The sequence below is a fragment of the Pongo abelii genome, chromosome 1 (genome assembly GCF_028885655.2).
Source record: "Pongo abelii isolate AG06213 chromosome 1, NHGRI_mPonAbe1-v2.0_pri, whole genome shotgun sequence".
In the NCBI taxonomy this organism is placed as follows: domain Eukaryota; kingdom Metazoa; phylum Chordata; class Mammalia; order Primates; family Hominidae; genus Pongo; species Pongo abelii.
The window spans coordinates 198,044,797-198,067,148 of NC_071985.2; the positions used below are offsets into that span (position 1 = coordinate 198,044,797).

Here is a 22,352-nt window from a genome sequence, read left to right on the forward strand (position 1 = left end):
TGCAGTGAGAATTGAAGTGGCAGCAGGATGGCAAAGGAGAAGAGGTTTTTACAGGGAGGTAGAAGAATAATGGTTTGCAGAGGACATTGGGAAGGGGCAGCAAAGAAAATAGCTCTAGCATACTATAGGATAATTATGGCCAGTGAAATTAGAAATGGACAAGTTAGAAATATGGTAGATTTAGATCTGACAGTCTCCTGGAGGATGGTGAAAATTCAAACTTGGGTCTTACAGAATTCAGGTGTATGCTGGAAGGAAGATCCTGAGGATGTGTTGGCTATAGAGAGTTCTTCTAGTTTACCATTAGTGGGCAGCGGCAAGAAATTGCTGCTAGTGAGTAGGATTTCAAGACCTTTGTGGTCTAATATGGAGAGTGGGTAGACATGAGGGGAGGAATATTGAATTTGAACTATGAACCCCAGGAGTGGGAGTGGGCTTTTGCTGCATGCGGTGTTGCACGGAAGCATTACAAAGCTTGGCATTACATATTGAGAACTGCAAGTATTGCTAAAAAAAAAAAAAATGGGGCAAAGTGAAATCTTCAGATCCAGATAAGTGATATTTGACCTTATATATCATGCTTAGGAGCTAGCTTCTTACCCTGAAGCCCATGTGTAGCTCTGGAAAGGTGGTAAGATTGCCTTGTGCGTTTAGAATTGCCTTGGCATTTCTTTTGGGAGAGAACTTGGGAGTTCAAACTTGTGCTTAATGCGCTAGGGAAGGGAAGAGAAAAGTATGCACTGCAGATCTCATTCTAATTAGGGATGACTGGCTAGCAGCACCAGTTTCTAGTTTGTGCTGTTTTCACTAAGGTAGGTCAAGCAACTCTGCATCCAAAGTGGAGAGAAATTGTATCATAAATTGCTTTTGTCTTGCCTGCCTGCAGAGCTGCAAAGGCATTTGGATTGTCAGTCTGCATTTTTCACTCTTTTGGAAATATACATATATTGAATCCAAAGGCAGATATTGTGGACCTTTTGCAATTCCAAAAGTAGAAAGGAATGTCATAATATATTCCCGTTTCTCACCTTAAAGAGGGAGAAGCCTGTCCTGCTTAGTTTAAGTATTGCACCGTTTCTGTACCATGAACCTCCGAATTGTTGGCAGGAGGAGCACAGAGGCTTGTTGATTGGGTCCTGGAACATGTACAGTATAAGCAGTTCAGCCAATTAATTGTGTACATTATAAGAATGTGTACAGCTTAAGCAGTTCTGACAATTAATTGCTGCCAATCCTGCTATGTGCCAGAGAAAAAAGTGCTTTATTTGAGCGCAGGAAATGAAAGTCCACTTAGGTATCCCTGCATGTAAGGTTTGGCTGTAGGAAGACTGAAGTGACTGAAGTGTTCTTCTCCCTAACAGCATCGTCTCCCTGTTTCCAGTCAATAATCACACACGGCATTTTAACCCTTAGCAAGCCAGTGGCTTTCTGTGGAACAAATAAATGACTTAGAGGATAAATGAGCCAAGCACCCAGATAGCCATCTGCTGCCTTTTTCTGAGAACTCTTGTGCTGGCTCCATGTAAGGCCTGAGTTTACCTCTTATCAGAAGATAGAGGTATGGGGTGTGGGCAGCCACAGAGGGATAACCTTACGTAACTGATGACAGAAACCTAAGCAGTGCTGTTTCCCTTCATGTTTTGTTGTTGTTCTTTTGGGTTTGTTTTTCAGGGGTTTTTTTTTTTTTACTTGTTTTTACTTGTTTGCTTGTTTTTGTTGTGTTACTTCTTGGACCACAACACCCTTTCCTTATTTTTTTTCCCTTCATAGCTACTCATTTTCTCCTCTAATAGTTCTGGTTCTTTAATCTACTTATCTAGTTTTTAGTATGTACAGTGAGTTTGAAATTGTGTTTATTGGCTACTTTGTAAGCTAATTTATTGTCTTAATTCATTCAGGCTGCTCTAACAGAATACCATAAACTGGGTGGTTTATAAACAACAGAAATTTATTTCTCACTGTTCTGGAGGCTGGGAAATCCCAGCTGAAGGTGCTGGCTGATTTGGTGTCTAGTGAGGGGCCAGTCTGCTTAGACACTGCATTCTAGCTATGTTCTCACACGGTGGAAGGGAAGACAAACTCTCTCTGGTCCGTTTTCTAAGAGCACTAATCCCATTCACAAGGGCTCCAACTTCATGACGTAATTACCTTCCAAAGGCCCTACCTCCTAATACCATCAGTTTGGGGGTTAGCTAGATTTCAACATACGAATTTTGGGAGAACACAAACATTCAGTCTGTAGCACCTACAGAGCAAGAGTTGATGGGGATTTTGGTGTGGGTCCCTTAACAACTCCTTACTAACTGGCAGAACTTGACCATCTCTTGTTAACACCACAGGTGTCATCCCTCTCTTTCCTATTTAGTGGATGGTCTTAGTTTCTCTAAGGAAACTCTCAGAAGACTAACTTTTAATTAATTTCTATAAAGATAAACCCTGCCATATTCTCCAGTCTCAGCTTTAGTTGCTGAGAGTTGGGATGTGGTGTGTCATTAGACCCCACTAATGCAGGAAGAAGACCTGACTAATGCCACTGCAGGAAGACATTCCTTTCCATTGGTAGGATTTTTATTAGTGACAATGGTGGGTTTTTATTTCAATACCATTGTGTCTCAAATCAAAAGGCATTGAAAGCTGAATTTTTATAAATTGTTATTTAATATTAAGTAGAAACTAGGATAGCATGTGCCTTACCAAGGAGGACCCCTATATGGATTGTGATTACGTGACCAGGTAAGTGTGAACATCCTGTGTGTGGCATTACAGACTCCTACTCAAAATGGAATAGATAGTGATGGAGAGTTTTCTTTTGTTATCTTTAATTATGACATTAATTGCTGGGCCTGGCTTACTTGATTTGAAGAGGGTAGCCTCAGAGTGGAGGCAGGGAGGAAGGGAGAAGGAAGAAGAGAAGAGAATTGGAGAGATGGAGAAAGAGAATATGAATTGAAACCTTTCATCATTATAAGACTTCTTGAAGAAGAAACAGGTTTGTTCAGAATTGATTTAGTTTTTATGATTTCTATCCAGTGCCAGAAAAAATTGCTCAAGGAAATTACATCCAACCCTTTATTATCCCTTAAAAATTTTTAGTATTACTTCATAGTTTCTTTTTTTTTTTTTTTTTTCTCCGAGGTGGAGTTTCGCACTTATTTCCCAGGCTGGAGTGTAGTGGTGCAATCTCGGCTTACTGCAACCTCCGCCTCCTGGGTTCCAGTGATTCTCCTGCCTCAGCCTCCCGAGTAGCTGGGATTACGGCACCCGTCATCATACCCAGCTAATTTTTTGTATTTTTGTAGAGACAGAGTTTCATCATGTTGGCCAGGCTGGTCTCGAACTCCTGACCTCAGGTGATCCACCTGCCTTGGCCTCCCAAAGTGCTGGGATTACAGGCGTGAGCCACCGCGCCCAGCCTACTTCATAGTTTCTCAAATAAAATAATTTGTTCCATGTCTCCTGTTTCTGTTTCCTTAAAAATGCAGTACATACATTTTTAAAAATGATAAACAAGCTTTTTCTTTAAAACAAATTATTTTAATAAATGAAAATCTGTCTGCCTAACTTTAAAATAGTCACACTGTTCTTCTACTTCTGGGAATCTGTCTAAAGCAATAGTTTCTAAATAAAACTTTGCACACAATGGTGAGATGATACTTATTTTATGAAAAAAATGAAAGCAGTCTGTCTAATGAGGGGAAAATGGACATTGTGCAATCGTTATAAATACGCTTTTGGGTGCATGAATGACTCTTTTGTTACTCCTTTCTCCTTTCCACTCCACCCACATGGAATACTTGTTCTTCTGTGGGTGCCATACTTTTAGAAAGCAGCTTTTTTGAAGTATAATTGTCATATCATAAACTGTACATGTTTAAAGTGTACAATTTGGTTAGTTTATTTATATCTATCTCTCTGTCTATACAACCATCACCATAAAAAGATAACGAATATATGTATCAACTCTAAAATTTCTCCTGCCGCGTTGTAATCTGTCCCTCTCACCCCCTCTAGAAAATTGATCTGCTTTTAGTCATTATAGATTTTCTGTAATTTTTAAATAAATTGAATCATACATTACGTACGTATTTCTTTTTAACAACTTTATTGAGGTATAATTTATATAAGAAAACATTCCTTTTAAGCATACAATTCAGTGGTTTTAGTAAATGCGTAGAGTTGTAAATCATTATTACAATCCAGTTTGATAACATTTCTTTTTTTTTTTTTTGCCTTTTTCCTGCAGTACAGTTTGATAACATTTCTATCACCCCCCAAAACTTCCCTTGTCCCCATTTATCCAAAAGTTCCTGTGTGCCATCCCTATTCCCACCCCCAGTCCTAGGCATCCATTGATCTGCTGTCTCTATAAATGTGCATTTTCTAGACTTTGCATTAATATGGAATCATGGAATATGTAGTCTTTTGTGTTTAGCTTCTTTTACTTAGCATAATGTTTTTATGTCCATTCATGTCATAACATATATGCCAGTAGCTGCTTTTTTTTTTTTTTTTTGAGACACAATCTCCCTCTGTTGCTCAGGCTGGAGTGCAGTGGCACTATTTCTGCTCTCTGCAACCTCGACCTCCAGGGTTCAAATGATTCTTGTGCCTCAGCCTCCCGAGTAGCTGGGACTACAGGCATGTGCCACCACGCCCAGCTAATTTTTGTATTTTTTTAAGTAGAGATGGGTTTTCACCATGTTGGCCAAGCTGGTCTCAAACTCCTGACCTCAGGTGATCTGCCCACCTCAGCCTCCCAAAGTGGTGGGATTACAGACACGAGCCACTGCACCCAGCCCCTAGTAGCTGGCTTTTGAAAATTCCTAAGTAGTATTCCATTGTATAGATATAATTTGTTTATCCATTAACCTGTTAATGGATATTGGATTGCTTCCAGATTTTGGTTATTACAGGTTAAGACGCTAGGAACATTTGTGTACAAGTCTTTGTATAGCATATATTTTAATTTCTCCTGGGTAAATATGTGGGAGTGGAATAACTGGGTTACATTGTATGTTTTATTTTATTTTTTATTTTTTTGAGACAGAGTCTCGCTGTGTCACCCAGGCTAGAGTGCACTGGCACCATCTCAGCTCACTGCAACTTCTGCTTCCTGGGTTTAAGAGATTCTCCTGCCTCAGTCTCCTGAGTAGCTGGTATTACAGGCACCTACCACCATCCCCGGCTAATTTTTGTGTTTTTAGTAGAGACAGGGTATCACCATGTTGGCCAGGCTGGTATCGAACCCCTGACCTCAAGTGATATACCCACTTCAGCCTCCCAAAGTGTTGGGATTACAGGCGTGAGCCACCGTAACCAGCCTATATTGTATGGGTGTATTTAACTTTTTATCAAACTGCCCAAGTGTTTTCCAAAGTGGTTGTACCATTTTACGTTTCCATGATTAATGTATCAAATTTCCAGTTGCTCCACATTCTTGCTAGCACTTGGTATGGTGAATCTTTTTAATTTTATACATTGTAATAGGTGTTTAATTGAATCTCATTGTGGTTTTGATTTGCATTTTCCTAATGACTAATGATGTTGAATATTTTTTGTGTGCTTATTTGCCATTCATGTTTTTTTTTTTTTTTTGTAGAGTGTTAATATTTTTCCCCATTTGTAAAAAGTGGAAAAAATTATCTGAGTGTGGTGATGCACACTTGTAGTCCCAGTTATTCAGGAGGCTGAGGCAGGAGAATTGCTTGAGCCTGGGAGGTTGAGGCTGTAGTGAGCTTTGATCATGCCACTACACTCTAGCCTGGGTGACAGAGTGAGACCCTATCTTAGAAAAACAACAACAAACAAACAAAAACCAAACAAACCAAAAAACTGTGTTATTTTCTTACATATATTTTCTGCATACAAGCTCTTTCTCAGATATGTGATTTGCAGATATTCTCTCCCAGTCTGTAACTTATCTTTTCATTCTCTTAGCAGTGTCTTTCAAAGAGCAGGTATTAATTTTGATGAAGTCTGGTTTATTAATATTTCTATTATGGGTTATGTTTTTGGTGTTGTATCTGATAAAGATTTTCTCCTAAGTTTTCTTCTAAAAGATTCATAATTTTATTTATTTTTTAATTTTTGAGGCAGAGTCTCACCTGGGCTGGAGTGCAGTGGCATGATCTCGGCTCACTGCAACCTCCATCTCCCAGGTTCAAGCGATTTTTCTGCCTCAGCCTCCCAAGTAGCTGGGACTACAGGTGTGCACCACCACGCCTGGTTAATTTTCGTATTTTTAGTAGAGATGGGGTTTTACCATGTTGGCCAGGCTGGTCTCAAACTCCTGACCTCAGGTGATCCGCCTCCCTCTTCCTCTCAAAGTGCTGGGATTACAGGCATGAGCCACCGTGCCCGGCTGTAAAAGTTTCGTAAGTTTAGGTTTTACATTTAGGTCTAGGGTTATTTTGTACATTGTGAGAGCTAAGGATGGAATTTTTTTTTTTGGCATATGAATATCCAGTTGTTTCAGGACCATATTTTTTCCATCCTTTCTACACTGAATTGCCGTTTTACCTTTGTTGAAAATCAATTAAGCATATGTTTATAGGTCTACTTCTCTACACTGTTTGGTCCCATTTATCTGTTTGCCTATATTGACATGAGTTCCACACTGTCTTGATAACTGTAGCTTGCTTTTTTGAGACAGGGTCTCACTGTGGTTGTTCAGTTGGAGTGCAGTGGTACAGTCTTGGCCCACCGCAGCCTTGACCTTCTGGGCTCAGGTGATTCTCCCACTTCAGCCTCCCAAGTAGCTAGGACTATAGGCATGCACCACCACGCCTGCTAGTTTTTTTTTTTTTTTCCCTTTGTTATTTTAGCGGAGATGGGGTTTCACCATGTTGCCCAGGCTGGTCTCAAACTCCTGGACTCAAGCAATCCACCTACCTCAGCCTCCCAAGCTGCTGGGATTATAGGTGTGAGCCACCACGCCCAGCCTAACTCTAGCTTTGTAATATATGTTTATTTTATTTTATTTTTATTTATTTTATTTTTTGAGACGGAGTCTCGCACTGTTGCCCGGGCTGGACTGCAATGGCGCGATCTTGGCTTACTGCAACCTCCGCCTCCCGGGTTCAAGCGATTCTCCTGCCTCAGCCTCTCGAGTAGCTGGGATGACAGGCGCCCACCACCATGCCCAGCTAATTTTTTGTATTTTTTAGTAGAGATGGGGTTTCATTATGTTGGCCAGGCTGGTCTTGAACTTCTGACCTCGTGATCCACCTGCCTCGGCCTCCCAAAGTGCTGGGATTACAGGTGTGAGCCATTGAGCCTGGCTGTAATATATGTTTAAATCAGATGATGTTTAAAACTTTGCTCTTGATCAAAATTGCCCATTTTAGGTTTTTTGCATGTCCATATAAATTTTAGAATTATCTTGTCAGTTTCTTTTTAAAAAGTCTTCTGGAATTTTCACTGGGATTGTATTGGGAGTGTAGATCAATTTGGAGAAACTCAACAGCCTAATAATAATGTTGCATTTTCAGACCCATGAGCACAGTGTATCTCTCCATTTAATTAAATAATCTATAATTTTTCTCAGTGATGTGTTGTAGTTTTGGTGTACAGTTCTTTTTGTTTGTTCGTTTGAGATAAGGTCTCACTTTGTCACCCAGGCTGGAGTGCAGTGGCGTGATCTCGGCTCTCTGCAGCCTTGACCTCCTGGGCTCAAGTGATCCTCCTGCCTCAGCCCCCCAACTAGCTGGGACTACAAATGTGTACTCCTACATCTGGCTAATTTTTTTTAGAGTTGTTGCTTCAGCATGTTGCCCAGGCTGGTCTCCAACTCCTGAGTTTAAGCGATCCACCTGCCTTGGCCTCCTAAAGTGCTAGGATTACGGATAAATCTGATGAAAGATGTGCAAGAAAGACATGTATACCAACTGGGCACCGGTGTACAGATCTTGCAGTCTTTTGTCAGGTTTATCTGTAATTCTAAAAAAATCTAAGAATGTGCAAGATCTGTACACTGGCACCCAGCTAGTGTACAGATCTTGCACATCTTTATTTTTATTTTTTTGCACCTCCTCCTCCAACAGAGATCTGGCACATCTTTTGTCAGATCCATATTTAATTAAAAAAATTTTTAGTGGGTACGTATGAAATACATACGTATATTTTATATGTTTGTTGCTGGTATGTAGGAATACAATTACTTTTTGTATATTGGTCTTGTATCTTGTAATCTTGCTAAACTTACTTATTCATTCTGTTAGCATTTTTTATAAATTCCATAGGATTTTCTCTATATATAATCATGTTGTTTATAAATAAAGACAGCTTTACTTCTTCTCCAACCTGGATGCCTCTTATTTCTTTTTCTTGCCTTATTGCCCTGGCTAGAACTTCCACTACAATGTTTTTTATATATTTTTTCTTTTTGTAGAGATGGGCTCTTGCTTTGTTGTCCGGGCTGGTGTGGAACTCCTGGCTTCAAGCAATCTTCCTGCCTTAGCCTCCCAATGTGCTGGGATTACAGGTGTGAGCCACCATGCTGGGCCTCCAATACAGTGTTGAATCCAAGTGGTGAAAGTCTACATGTTAGCTGTAGGTTTTTTGAAAGCAACAAGTCTGTAAGTCAGCTATAAGTCTGATGTTAGCTGTAGGTTTTTTGAACATACCTTTCATCATGTGTAGGGAATTTTTCTGTTCCTAGTTTGATGTGAGTTTTTATCAGGAAAAGTTGATGGATTTTGTCAAATGCTTTTTCTGCATCTATTGAGATGATTTTTTTTTGTTTTTAGTATGTTAATATGGTGAATAATATGATTGATTTCAAATGTTAAATCAACCTTATATTCCTGGAGTAAACCCCGCTTGGTCATGATATTATTATTATTATTAATTAATTAATTTATTATTTTTTGAGACAGAGTGTTGCTCTGTCACCCAGGCTGGAATGCAGTGGCTTGATCTTGGCTCACTGCAACCTCCGCCTCTTGGGTTCAAGCGATTCTCCTGCCTCAGCCTCCCGAGTAGCTGGGACAACAGGCGCATGCCACCACACCCAGCTAATTTTTATATTTTTAGTAGAGACGGGGTTTCCCCATATTGGTCAGGCTGGTCTTGAACTCCTGACGTTGTGATCCACCTGCCTCAGCTCCCCAAAGTGCTGGGATTACAGATGTGAGCCTCCGCGCCCAGCTTGGTCGTGATATTATTATTTTGATGTATTTTTATATTTGATTTATCAAATTTTTGTCATGATTTTTACATCTGTTTATTGGCTGGCCTCATAGAATGAGTTGAGAAGTTTTTCCTTTTCTTCAGTTTTCTAGAGGGTTTGTGTAGAATTGGTATTATTTATTCCTTAAATGTTAAATATAATTCTCCATTGAACCATCTGTACTTTGAATTTTCTTTGTGAAAAGTTTTAAACTAGAAATTCAATTTATGTGATAGATACATTGCTATGTAGGCTGTCTCTTTCTTCTTGAGTGAGCTTTGGCAGATTGTGTCTTTCAAGGAATTTTTGCATTTCATGCCATTAGTCAAATTTATTCGCGTAAAGTTCATTATAGTCTTTTACTGTCCTTTTAACATCTGTAGAACCTTTAGTTACATCGTCTCTCTCATTCCTGATATTGGTAATTTGTGTCGTCTTGTCTCTTGCTCTGGCTGTGGCTCTTGCTCTCTCATTTCTCCTGATTAGACTAGTTAGTGTTTCTCAAAGAACCATGTTTGGTTTTATGCGTTTTTCTCTATTGTTTTTCTGTTTTCTATTTTATTGATTTCTGCACTAATCCTTTTTTTAAAATATTACATTTAATATTTTCCCTGTTTAAACAAATCTAAGTTGACAGGTTTATTTTTTTGCTTTCAGTACCTTCGAGATACCATGTCAATGTCTTCTAGCTTGCATTGTTTCAGTTGAGATATCTGCTCTAGTTTTTATCTTTGTTCCACATATATGATGTTTCTTTTTTCTCTGGCTGCTTATATAATTTTCTCCTTACCACTGTTTTAGGCGATTTGATTATGTTATTCTATGGCGTAATTTTATGTTTCATGTGCTTGGGGCTTGTTGAACTTTAATCTGGATTAGAATGTGGGTTTATAGTTTTCTTCAAATTTGAGAAACTGTTGACGATTATTCAAATATTTTTCTGTCCCTCTCCCTTTGGGACCACTTGAATTTATGTCACAGTTTGCTGATGCCCCATTTGTTTATTTTCAGTCTTTTTTCGTCTCTGTGTTTCATTTTGAATAGTTTCTATTGAAATTCTTTAAGGTTACTAATCTTTTCTTCTGCATTGTTTAGTCTGCCATTAAATTCCTACAGTATTGCATTAGTCTGTTCTCACATTGCTATAAAGAACTATGTGAGACTGGGTAGTTTATGAAGAAAAGAGGTTTAATTGACTCACAGTTCTGCAGGCTGTACAGGAAGCATGGCTGAGAAGCCTCAGGAAACTTACAATCATGGTGGAAGGCAAAGGGGAAGCAGCACAATCTTCACTTGCAGGAAAGAGAGAGTCAAGTGGGAAGTGCCACACACTTTTAAACCATCAGATCTCATGAGAACTCACTATCATGAGAACAGGAAGGGGAAATCCACCCTCATGATCCAGTCACCTCCCACTGTGTCCCTCCCCCAACATTGGAAATTACAATTCAACATGAGATTTGGGTGGGGACACAGAGCCAAAACATCAAGTGTATTTTCTTTAATATCAAACATTGTAATATTTATATTAAAAGTTTGATATGAGGTCTTTTTTATGTCTTGTAACCTTTCCTATAACTTCTTAAACATAGAAATATATTCATAATACTTATTTTAATATCCCTATCTACCAGTTCTGTCATCTCTGTTATTTCTGGATCAGTTTTAATTGATTTACTTTTTTTTTCTCATTATAGTATTTATTTTCCTGCTTCTTTTCATGTCTGGTTATTTCGGATTAAATGCTAGACATCGTAAATTTTACCTACTGGGGTGTTGGATATTTTTGTATCACTATGAGTATTCTTGAGCTTTGTTCTGGGCTGTGGTTAAATTATTTGCAAACAGTGATACTTTTGAGTCTTGCTTTTAAGCTTTGTCATGTCAGTCCAGAGCTGCATTTAGTCTAGGGTTAATTTTTCTACCCTACTAAAGCAAGACTTTTATTAGTACTTTAACTGATGCCCTATGAATTACAAAGTTTTCCATTCTAGCTTTTTGGAATAGGTACTATTTCTTACCCATCTAAACTTGAGTACTTTTCTCGGTAATCAAGAGAACTACAGGGCAGCCTAGGCAACATGGCAAAACGTCATCTCTGCAAAAAGTACAAAAAGCTACTTGGGGGGCTGAGGCAGGAGGATTGCTTCAGCCTGGGAGGTCGAGGCTGCAGTGAGCCAAGATCGCGTCACCACACTCCAGCCTGGGTGATAGAGCGAGACCCTGTCTCAGAAACAAACAAAAGCCAGGCATGGTGGCTCATGCCTGTAATCCCAGCACTTTGGGAGGCTGAGGTGAGCAGATCACTTAAGGTCAGGAGTTCAAGACCAACCTGGCCAACATGGTGAAACCCTCTCTCTACTCAAAATACAAAAATTAGCTGGGCACAGTGGCAGGCGCCTGTAATCTCAGCTATTTGGGAGGCTGAGGCAGGAGAATCGCTTGAACCTGGGAGGCAGAGGTTACAGTGAGTGGAGATTGCACCACTGCACCCCAGCCTGGGTGACAGAGTGCGACTCCATCTCAAAAAAAAAAACCCCAAAGAAACAAAACAAAGAATACAGGTTAGTTTTTCCCTGACCCTCAGTAGTTTCTCCGTATACATCTGATTATCAGTATTCCCTTGAGTACTTAAAGGGATCTCCTTCAAATTTTCAGAGTTCTGTCTCTGTATAGCACTCTTCTTTCCCGGACTTCCAGCTCAGCTCTTCAACTCAGAAAGACTGCTGGTCTGTGCTTGGATTTCTTCTTCCTGTGCCATGGCTCAAAAACATTTTCTAGACAGTAAGCTGGGGCAATCATACCTTACTTGTTTTTCATTTCTTAGGGATCACTGTTTTTTATCACCTGATGTCTGGTGTCTTGAAAGCCATTGTTTAATATATTTTGTCTGGTTTTTAAATTTTTTTCAGAAGGATAAATCTTGCTGTTACTTCTTCTTGACTGGAACAGAAAGTCCACCATGTTTTTTTTGTTTTTTTACCTTGTGGTGTTCACCTACCTAACTACTACTTAGTCTTCCCAGGCTTTACTTGTTTTTGAAAGCCTTCTCTGATATTTACTTCCCAAGTTTGGACTCAGATGCTCTCCTAAATATTTGCGTAATACTCAACTCTATCATTAAATTTTCAGTCTCAGAACTTGATGCTCATTGTTCAAACTTGATACTTGAAAATATGTCCTTGATCTTGTCTCCTTGCATCTTTAGCTACCATTCGTTTGTCTCTCTTCCTTTTTATCTAGAAATATCAAAGGTAGTCTACACTTGCTGTCTCTTCTTTATTCACTTACATCTAATCCTCAGCCCTGTGGAATTTGGTTTCCACTGAAGCTACTCTTGCCAGGGTCACCAGTGACTTCACAGTTGCCAATTGCAGTGTATTCTTTTCAGTCTTTATTTGATTGGCCCTATCTGCATTATTTCATACTGTTTGCAATTGTCCCTTCTTTCTTGTGGGGACCACACATTCCTGGTCCTTTTCCTTCTTCCTGATAATTCCTTCTTAGTCAATTTTGTTGGTCATTTTATCAGCTTACAGCCTTTGTATTCCTAAATGTTCTATTTTTTGATTACTATTTTTTTTATTTACATGTTCTTCCTGTCGTAGTTCATCCACTCCCATGGCTTTAGGAGCATGATTCCAAGTCTTAGTTTCTGTTTGAATTTCCCAGAGGTTATTTTAGCTTCAATTTGTCTAAAACATAACTTTCCTGTAATTTCCTTAAAGTTGCTCTTCTGTAGTCTATTTCGTTTTTGACACTACTGTAGTCAGTCCCTTACTCAGGCTAGAAACATGGGTGTCATCTCAGATTCTTCCCCAAGCCCCAGATCTATTACAGCTCCACAAATATTAGATTCTTAATATTTTAAAATCCATCCCACAGGAGGAATTTCCAGTAATGGTGGCAGAGTGAAGTAGTCTCTGAAACCGTCCCACAGATAATATTAGAGTCTGTAAACAAATGTATTAGAAGGAACTGGAAAGGTTCCAAAAGCAGATAGAAGCTAGAGGAGCGCTTACTTTTGAAAAATGGCAACTGGGAGTGATAAGAATTGTGAATTTGCAGCTTAAAAAAAAATTTTCCTGAGGGCATTCAACAACTCCCACAGCAGAGGAAAGTGGCAGTGGAAAACTCCAGCCTTACTTTCTTATGGTGGCAAAAACAGAGTTCATGATAGAAAAAGCATCTGAAAATTTAGCAGGAGGGCTTGAAAGTAAGAAAACCACAGAAGAGGGTGAACCCCATAACCTGACTGTAAACTCTGCTAAAATCCCTGGATGTACCTCTGAACTACACCTGCATGGGCAGACTCCATGAGGCCTGGTGAAAAAGCAGGCACATATTAGGGAGGCAGAGATTAGAGTTCTGTCTTTGAAAGACAGAATCTACACAAGGTGAACTTCGTGAGTTTGCTGCTTTTTAAAATTGAATGCATTCTCCAACCGTGGGGAACCAGGTGGCAGATATATGAACTCTTATGGACTTGAGGTATCAGTGGACGTAATCTTAAGGCTGAAAAGTTAGGGAGGAATCCCCAGAAACAAAGACAGTACAATGAGAACAGGCCCCAAATCTGAGTAAAATCTCTGGCCAAATTCTTGGTCAATTATCAATTACACAGGCAGACATGTAGTGGCCAAGCCGGGCGTGGTGCCTTACGCCAGCACTTTGGGAGGCCAAGGCAGGTGGATCACTTGAGGCCAGGAGTTAGAGACCAGCCTGGCCAACATGGTGAAACCCCGTCTCTACTAAAAATACAAAAATTAGCTGAGTGTGGTGGTGCATGCCTGTAATTCCAGCTACTAGGGAGGCTGAGGCACAAGAATCACTTGAAGCCAGGAGGCAGAGGTTGCAGTGAGCTGAGAAGATCACACCATTGTACTCCAGCCTGAGCAACAGAGTAGGACTGTCTTAAAAAAAAAAAAAAGCTGTGAGAACTACACAGAGATATCAGTTGTTGAACATTGTAAGGAGCAAAGTCTACAGTTCAGTCCAGGGAGGTTATTTGTCTACTAGGAAAACCTCCCCCAATAATCCCAAGGAAAATACAGTAGAATCCAGAGTCACTACATGTATCAGAATGTCCAATGTTAAACCAAAAATTACCAGACATGCACAGGAACAGGAAAGGGTGATTCATATGCAGGGAAAAAAAGGCAGTCAATAGAAAGTGGCTCCAAGTTGACTCAGATGTTGGAGTTAGTAGTCAGACTTCAAAGTAGTTATCATATGTATGTTCAGATAATTAAAGGAAAATGTTTGTTTTGTTTTTGTTTTTTTGGGTCTCATTCTTTTGCCCAGGCTGGAGTGCAGTAGTGCTATCTTGGCTTACTGCAGCCTCAAACTCGTGGGCTCAAGCGATCCTGCCAACCCAGCTTCCTATGTAGCTAGGCCTGCAGGGGTATGCCACCACTCCCAGCTAATTATAATTTTTTTTTTTTTTTTTGTAGAAATGGGGTCTCGCTATGTTGTGCAGGCTGGTCTTGAACTTCTGGCCTTGAGCAATCCTCCCACCTCGGCCTCCCAGTATGCTAGGATTACAGGTGTGAGCTACTGTATCGGGCCAGAAAATAGTTTCAATGAGTAAACAGATGAGGAATTTCAAAAAATAAATGTTAAAAATGGGAAAATAGAAACAAGAGGGCTTACAAAATGGCAGCAAGAAGGGATCTGTAGTTTTCGTGTAAAAAACAAGTATAAAACTGGGCAAAATTGTTAAAACCAAATATTTTTAACATATCTAGAAATAAAATAGAAGCAGAAACAAATTGAGAAAAATTTATTCTTTTTTTTTTTTTTTCTTGAGACAGGGTCTTACTCTGTCATCCAGGCTGGTGTGATCATGGCTCACTGCAGCCTTGACTTCCCAGGCACAAGCCATCCTCCCACCTCAGCCTCCCAAGTAGCTGGGATTACAAGTGCACACCACCACGCCCAGCTAACTTTTTCTATTTTTTGTAGACACGGAGTCTCACTATGTTGCCTAGGTTCTTGAAAAACTCCTGGGCTCAAGCGATCCTCCTGCCTCGGCATCTCAAGGCGCTGGCTTGAGCCACCACACCCCAGCCTAAGAATTTATTCTTAAAAGGCTGGTAATACTTTGAGTAGGTACAGTGGAAGTCCGTGGTCTTCTTGGAATGTTTCCCATCTGTCCTTACCTCCATTACTCAGCTCTGGTGACAAGAATTGTAGTTTTACCAGTGTGTGGCTGAATATGAAAACTAGCATCTTAAGGAGCCAGAGTGCAGTGGCACATGCCTGTAATTTCAGCTACAGGGGAGGCTGAGGTGGGAGGACTGCTTGAGCCCAGGAGTTCCAACCAGCCTGGAACTCAACATAGTGAGACTGCGTCTCAATTGAAAAGGAAAAAAAATAAATAACACTAGCAAATTTTCTGCCAGAGGGGATAGACTTAATGTGGGACAGGTGAAAACTCACAGCTTTGCCAACTAAAAGTGGCAAACTTGGTTGAGAATGAATGGAGAGAATCCACAGCTTGGCTAGCTGAAGGTTGCAGTGCCTGTTGGAGTAGATGGTGGACCTGCCAGAAACTAAATGGGAAGATCTTGAAAATAAGAGAGCCATAGAAGGGCTAAGATAAGCTCTCCACGTATCTCTGGCTGATAGGAAAGTTACCTGCATGTGCAGGAGGGAACCCAATAAAAAGTAAAAATTAAGGGGGACTTGAGAACTGGCTGTAACTTTGAATGCATTCCTCAGGCAATACACAGATAGATTGGCAGATGGCAAAGCTTTATGGGTTTGAGGTATATGAGCAACCCCTGCCCAGATCATTGTTTGACTACTAAATGATGCAGGCATAGGCTGCCCTAGAAAGCCAGGCTAAAATAAAAACAAGAAAAAAAAAAAAATGAGCAGAGCATCAGTCACAACATACTATGGGAGAATTAGATTGTGCAGTTTAAGTATAGGCAAGTTATTAAAAACAACAACCCATCAGATAAATAAAACAATCGATAGCTACTCCAATAGATTATCTGAAGCCTCTAGTTTTCAACCAGATATTATAAGACATGCAAGGAAAAATCAGGAAGGTGCAACCCATGCTCAGGGAAAAAAAAGTCATTAATAGAAATGATTTCTGAATAGGCCCAGCTATTAGATTTAGCAGAGACTTCAAAGTAGCTGTTAAAAAAATGATTAAAAACTTAAAAGAAATCGTGTTCAAAGGTTTAAAGGAAAATGAGATGACAGTTACTTAACAAATAGGGAAATGGCTCTAACCACATTTGGTCAACATAGTAGTAGAGGTCCCACCCAATTATAATGCAAGAAAAAGAAATGAAATAAATAGAGATTGGAAATGAAGAAGCAAAACTGCCTTTATTCACAGATGATTGGATTATTTCTAGAAAATTCTAAAGAATCTGCATAAAAGCCACTGGAACTATTAAGTAAAGTTAGCAAGATTGCAGAATATAAGGGCAATGTACAGAAATCACTTGTGTTTCTATATTAGCAATGAATAATTGGGAATTTAAGTTATATTATTTATTTATTTTAGAGACAGAGGTCCCACTATGTTGCCTAGGCTGGCCTTGAACTTCTGGGTTCAAGCAATCCTCCCTCAGCCTCTCAAGTAGCTGGAACTCTAGGTGTGCACCACCATACCTAGCTTGAAGTTTTAAAAAATGTGTAACACCCAAAGACATGAAATACTTAGGCATAAACTTAACAAAATATGTGCAAAAACTATATACTGAAAACTACAAAACTCTGCTGAGAGGAATATGAGAAATAAGTAATGATGTCCTCCCCTCCCCCCATTCATGTCCATCTGGAACCTCAGCATGTGACCTTATTTGGGAATAGGGTCTTGGTAGATGTAATTAGTTGAGAATCTCCAGATGAAATCATCCTGGATTTAGGGTGGGCCCTTAATATAATGACTGGTGTCTTTATACAAGAGAAAGGAAAGGGAACTTTGGATCCATCTACACAGACATGGAAGAAGGCCACGTGAAGAGTAGAGTTACATTGCCGCAAGCCAAGGAATGCTAAGAGCCTCTGGGAGCTAGAAGAGGCAAAGAAAGATTCTCCTCTAGGGCCTTCAGAGGCAGTATGGCCCTGCCAACACCTTGATTTCAGACTTCTGGCCTCCAGAACTGTGAGAGAATGAATTTCTATTGTTTTAAGCCACAAAGTTTATAGTAATTCATTATGGCAGCTCTAGGAAACAAATATAACCATGTTATACAGATTGGGATCTAGAATGATCAAAATGATTTTGAAAAAGAACAATAAAGTTGGAGGACTTAAACTCTCTAGCTAGAAGACTTACTATATAGCCACAGTAATCAAGGCAGTGGTGTTGGTATAAAACTAGACTAAGTTAATGGAACATAATATAGAGTCCAGAAATAGACCCACACATATATGATCCATTGATGTGCCAGTGCAGTTCAGTGGGGAAGGGATAATCTTTTCAACAAATGGTGCTAGAACAATTAGATAATGATATGTAAAAACATGAACCTTGACCCTTACCTCTAGAGGAAAATCAGCTCAAAACAGATCATGGATCTAAATTTAAGAGTAAAAGCTATAAAACTTACGGAAGAGAACCCAGGAGAACATTTTTGTGATCTTGCTTTGGCAAAGATTTCTTAGCCATGTCACTGAAAGCATGAACTGTAAAAGAAACAAATGATAAATTGGAGCTTATCAAAATTAAAAATTTTTGTTAGTGAAAAGCTAACACTAACAAAACAAAAAAGCACTAGGTACAGACGAGAAAACATTTGAAAATTATATATCTGACAAAGGACTCATTTATAGAAATAAATGAGCTCTTGTAACTTGATTAGAAAACTAGTAACCCATTTTAAAAAGCAGGCAAAATATTTGAACAGATAGTCCACCAAAGAGGTTATACAGGTGTCCGATAAATACATAAAAAGATGTTCAATGTCACTAATCACTAGGAAAATGTAAATTACAACCACACTGAGATAACCACTACATACCTCTAGAATGGCTAAAATTGAAAAGATTTCCACACCAAATTCTGTCAAGATTGTATGATAACTGAAATACACTGGTGGTGGTACTATATTATGTCATAACAACTTCGGAAAACGGTTTGGCAGTTTCTTGAAACAGTTAAAGGTACATTGATCGGGGGTTCTATTTATAAGTATTTACCTAAGAGAAATAAAAGGACATGTCCATATAAAGACTTGTAGAGGCTGGGCGCGGTGGCTCACGCCTGTAATCCCAGCACTTTGGGAGGCCGAGGCGGGTGGATCGCTTGAGGTCTGGAGTTCGAGACCAATCTGACCAACATGGAGAAATCCAGTCTCTACTAAAAATACAAAACTAGCTGGGCGTGGTGGCACATGCCTGTAATCCCAGCTACTCAGGAGGCTGAGGCCGGAGAATCGCTTCAACCTGGGAGGCGGAGGTTGTGGTGAACCGAGATTGCGCCATTGCACTCCAGCCTGGGCAACAAGAGCGAAACTCCATCTCAAAAAAAAAAAAAAAAGACTTGTAGATGAGTGGTTATAACAGCTTGATTTGTAATAGCCAAAAGCTAGAATAAACCCAAACGTTCATCTATAGGTGAATGAATAAACAAATTATAGTATATTTATAAAGCAGAAAACTACTTAGCAATGCTAAGGAATGAATTGTTGATACACAAAACATTTTGTGTATATTTTGTTATTCATACAAAATAATTTTTCTGAGTGAAATAAGCCAGACTGCGCCTCTCAAAAAAAAGGGTACTTACTTTGTGATTCCATTTATAGAACCTTTTAGGAAATGCAAACTATAGAAACGGAAAGCAGGCCGGGCGTGGTGGCTCATGCCTGTGATCCCAGCACTTTGGGAGGCCAAGGCGGGCGGATCATGAGGTCAGGAGATTGAGACCATCCTGGCTAACACGGTGAAACCCCATCTCTACTAAAAATACAAAAAATTAGCTGGGCATGGTGGCGGGCGCCTGTAGTCCCAGCTACTCAGGAGGCTGAGGCAGGAGAATGGCATGAACCCGGGAGGCGGAGCGTGCAGTGAGCCGAGATCACACTACTGCACTCCAGCCTGGGCGACACAGCGAGACTCCGTCTCAAAAAAAAAAAAAAAAAGAAAAAAAAGAAACAGCAGAGAATGGTTGCTTAGGGTGGGGAGGAGAAGGCACTACAAAGGAGCATGAGGAATCTTTGGAAGTGATGGATATGCATTAGCTTGATTGTACTGATGGTTTCAAATGTGTATACATACATAAAAATTTATCAAATTGTACATTTTATGTATGTTTAATTTATTGTATGTCAATTATGCCTTAATAAAGCTTTAAAAAGGGCGGTAAAAATTTGGATAAACTTTACCTCTTTGCCTCATCAAAAAAAAAATGGTCAATAAGCACATGAAAATATGCTCAATATTATTAGTCATCAGGAAAGTCATCAGTGATATATCACTTTATAACCACTAGAATGACAAAAAATAAAAAGACCAGGAATACCAAGTGTTGGTGAAGTTGTAGAGCAACTGGAACTCTCATATGTTGCTGGTAGAAATATAAAATGTACAGCCACTTTGGGTAACAGTTCATAGTTTCTTACAAAGTTAAACATATACTTATGTATAACCAGCAATTCTCCTAAGTATTTACCTAAGATAAATTAAAACACATGTTTACAGAAACATGTATACTTAAACATTCATAGCAGCTTTTATAACTAAGAATGGAAAACAACTTAAAATTCCATCAGTAGATAAATGTAAAACAAATTTTTGTGTATTTCTATAATGGAAAACTACTCAGTAATAAAAAATAATGTACTACTGATATGCACAATATCATGAATGAATTTCAAAAACATGTTGAGTGAAAGCCAGAAACAAAAATAGTATGTATATGCTTCCTTTTATATGAAATACAAGAAAACCCAAACTAATCTCACTTTGACAGCAAATAAATCAGTGGTTGCCTGAGCCTAGAGATGGAGACAGGGATTTATTATAAAGGGGGCATGAATGAATTTTGGGGGCTGATAGAAATGTTCTCTCTCTTAATTGTGGTTACATGGGTATATATATTTGTCAAAACATTGACCTTATATACTTGAAATGTATATAGTTTATTTTATGTGAATTATATTTCAACCAATTTGATTTTTTTTTTTTTTTTTTTTGAGACAGAGTTTCACTCTGTCGCCCAGGCTGAGGTACAGTGGCATGATATCGGCTCACTGCAGCCTCCGCCTCCTCTCGGGTTCAAGTGATTCTCGTGCCTCCGCCTCCCGAGTAGCTGGGACTACAGGCGTGTACCACCATGCCCAGCTAAATTTTGTATTTTTAGTAGAGATGGGGTTTCACCATGTTGGTCAGGCTGGTCTCAAACTCCTTACCTCAAATGTTCCACCCGCCTCGGCCTCCCAAAGTGCTGGGATTACAGATGTGAGACACCACACCCTGCCGAATTTGATTTTTAAAAAATCCGTACCACCACCCTTGTTTAGCCACTCATTATTTCTCATTTGGATGAAAGCAGTACTCTTCTAAGTGATATTCCTGCTATTGCCTTACTTCTTCAAACCCATACGCTAAGAAATGACTTGTAAGACAGAAACCCAACCTTGTTACTTCCTTGCATACAACCCTTAAATTGCTTACCATTACTTAGTTTCTTAAAATAACATGTAATGCTTTTTTCCATCTTGTCTTTGCCTCTATGTTTCCAGCTCATCTTCTATTACTTTTGCCTCTCACTTTGCTTATGGCTGTCATTTCCCAATACAGACCATGTTAATTTCATTTCTTGCGCCTACACTCATTCTCTGCCCTCTGCCTTTTGTCTAGTAAACAACTGTTTATCCTCTAAAATTCAGCTTAGGGCTCTTCTCCTTCAGGAAGCCTTTTTCTTTAATAATAATAAAAAAAATCATTCTTTTCCATACCCTTTCTCCCTCAAAGGGAGATGGATTAAGTAACTTTAGCTTGTGTCTTTTTTTTTTTTTTGGCTCATCATAAACATTTATTGATATATTTACTTTTTTTTTTCTTTTTGAGACAAGGTTTCGTTCTGTCACCCAAGCTAGAGTACAGTGGCATGATCACAGTTCACTGCAGCCTTGACCTCCCAGGCTCAAGCGATTCTCCCACCTCAGCCTCCCAAGTAGCTGGGACCACAGGCATGGCCACCATGCCCAGCTAATTTTTTATGTTTTGTAGAGACAGGGTCTCGCCATATTGCCAAGGCTGGTCTTGAATTCCTGGGTTCAAGTGGTCTCCTGTCTTGGCCTCCCAAAGTGTTGGGAGTACAGGCGTGAGCCACCATGCTTAGCTGGTATATTTACTGTTTTGGTTTATTATGCTTTCAGTGCTCAACGATTAGTTTTACTTATATTTTGGATCCACAAGGGCTATTTCATAATAGGTGGTCAATAAGTATTTGTAGAAAGATTGAATAGAAATGTTAACAGGGTAAAAGTATACATTGTTTTGCTTTTCTAGCACACTTAGAATGCAGAAAATTACTATTTTGTTTTAAACAAAACATTTTGGCTAGGAAAAAAACTCAAGATTTATCTCAACATTTAACATCACTTTTATTTGGGTGGGGAGATTAGTTTCTTTAATATTTTTGACATTTTTGCATTTTTCAAGAAAACATTTGATAGACTGTTGTTTCATGAGACATAACCTGAAAGATTGTGTGTACTTTTACCTACTCAAATTAGTTTTTTTATTTCTTTAGGTCCACAAGGCGATTACAATTTCCAGTCCCCTAACCACAGACCTGACTGCAGAGCTGCCTGGTGGGCCAAAGAATGTATCAGCGCAACCTGAAATACCAGAGGGTCTTGCTACAACGCCCAGCACTCAACAAGTAAAAAGTTCTGAGAAAACCCAGATTGCTGTCCCCCAGCCAGTGGCTCCCTCCTACAGTTATGGTACCCCTACCCCCCAGGCCTCTTTCCAGAGCACCTCAGCACCATACCCAGGTAAGGACCTTTGCTCTTGGAGATAGAAGGAAAAAGTAGAACATTTGATCAAAGTATTCCCCTTTAGAGGAAAGAAGGAAGGGAGGCATAACTTGAATACTGTGTGTTAGAGAAAAAATAACTCTGTCAGTGCCCCTGCAGTCATGGACTAGGGGCTCTAGAGCCTTTCCTCAGCAGGCCTCCAGCTTATGGAAGTTTACGAGGCT

General features: G+C 39.5%; 1 protein-coding gene across 7 annotated transcripts in view; it reads left to right on the top strand.

Annotated features, from left to right (window-relative positions):
- The window catches only part of KIAA0319L (KIAA0319 like), a 126,612-nt gene that overhangs the window by 56,393 nt on the left and 47,867 nt on the right, over nt 1-22,352 (top strand). For all 7 annotated transcript variants that reach the window (XM_024249747.2, XM_063712766.1, XM_063711239.1 and 4 more), the window contains 1 exon segment: nt 21,900-22,146. In XM_024249747.2, coding sequence (XP_024105515.1) covers nt 21,900-22,146 — 247 coding nt within the window.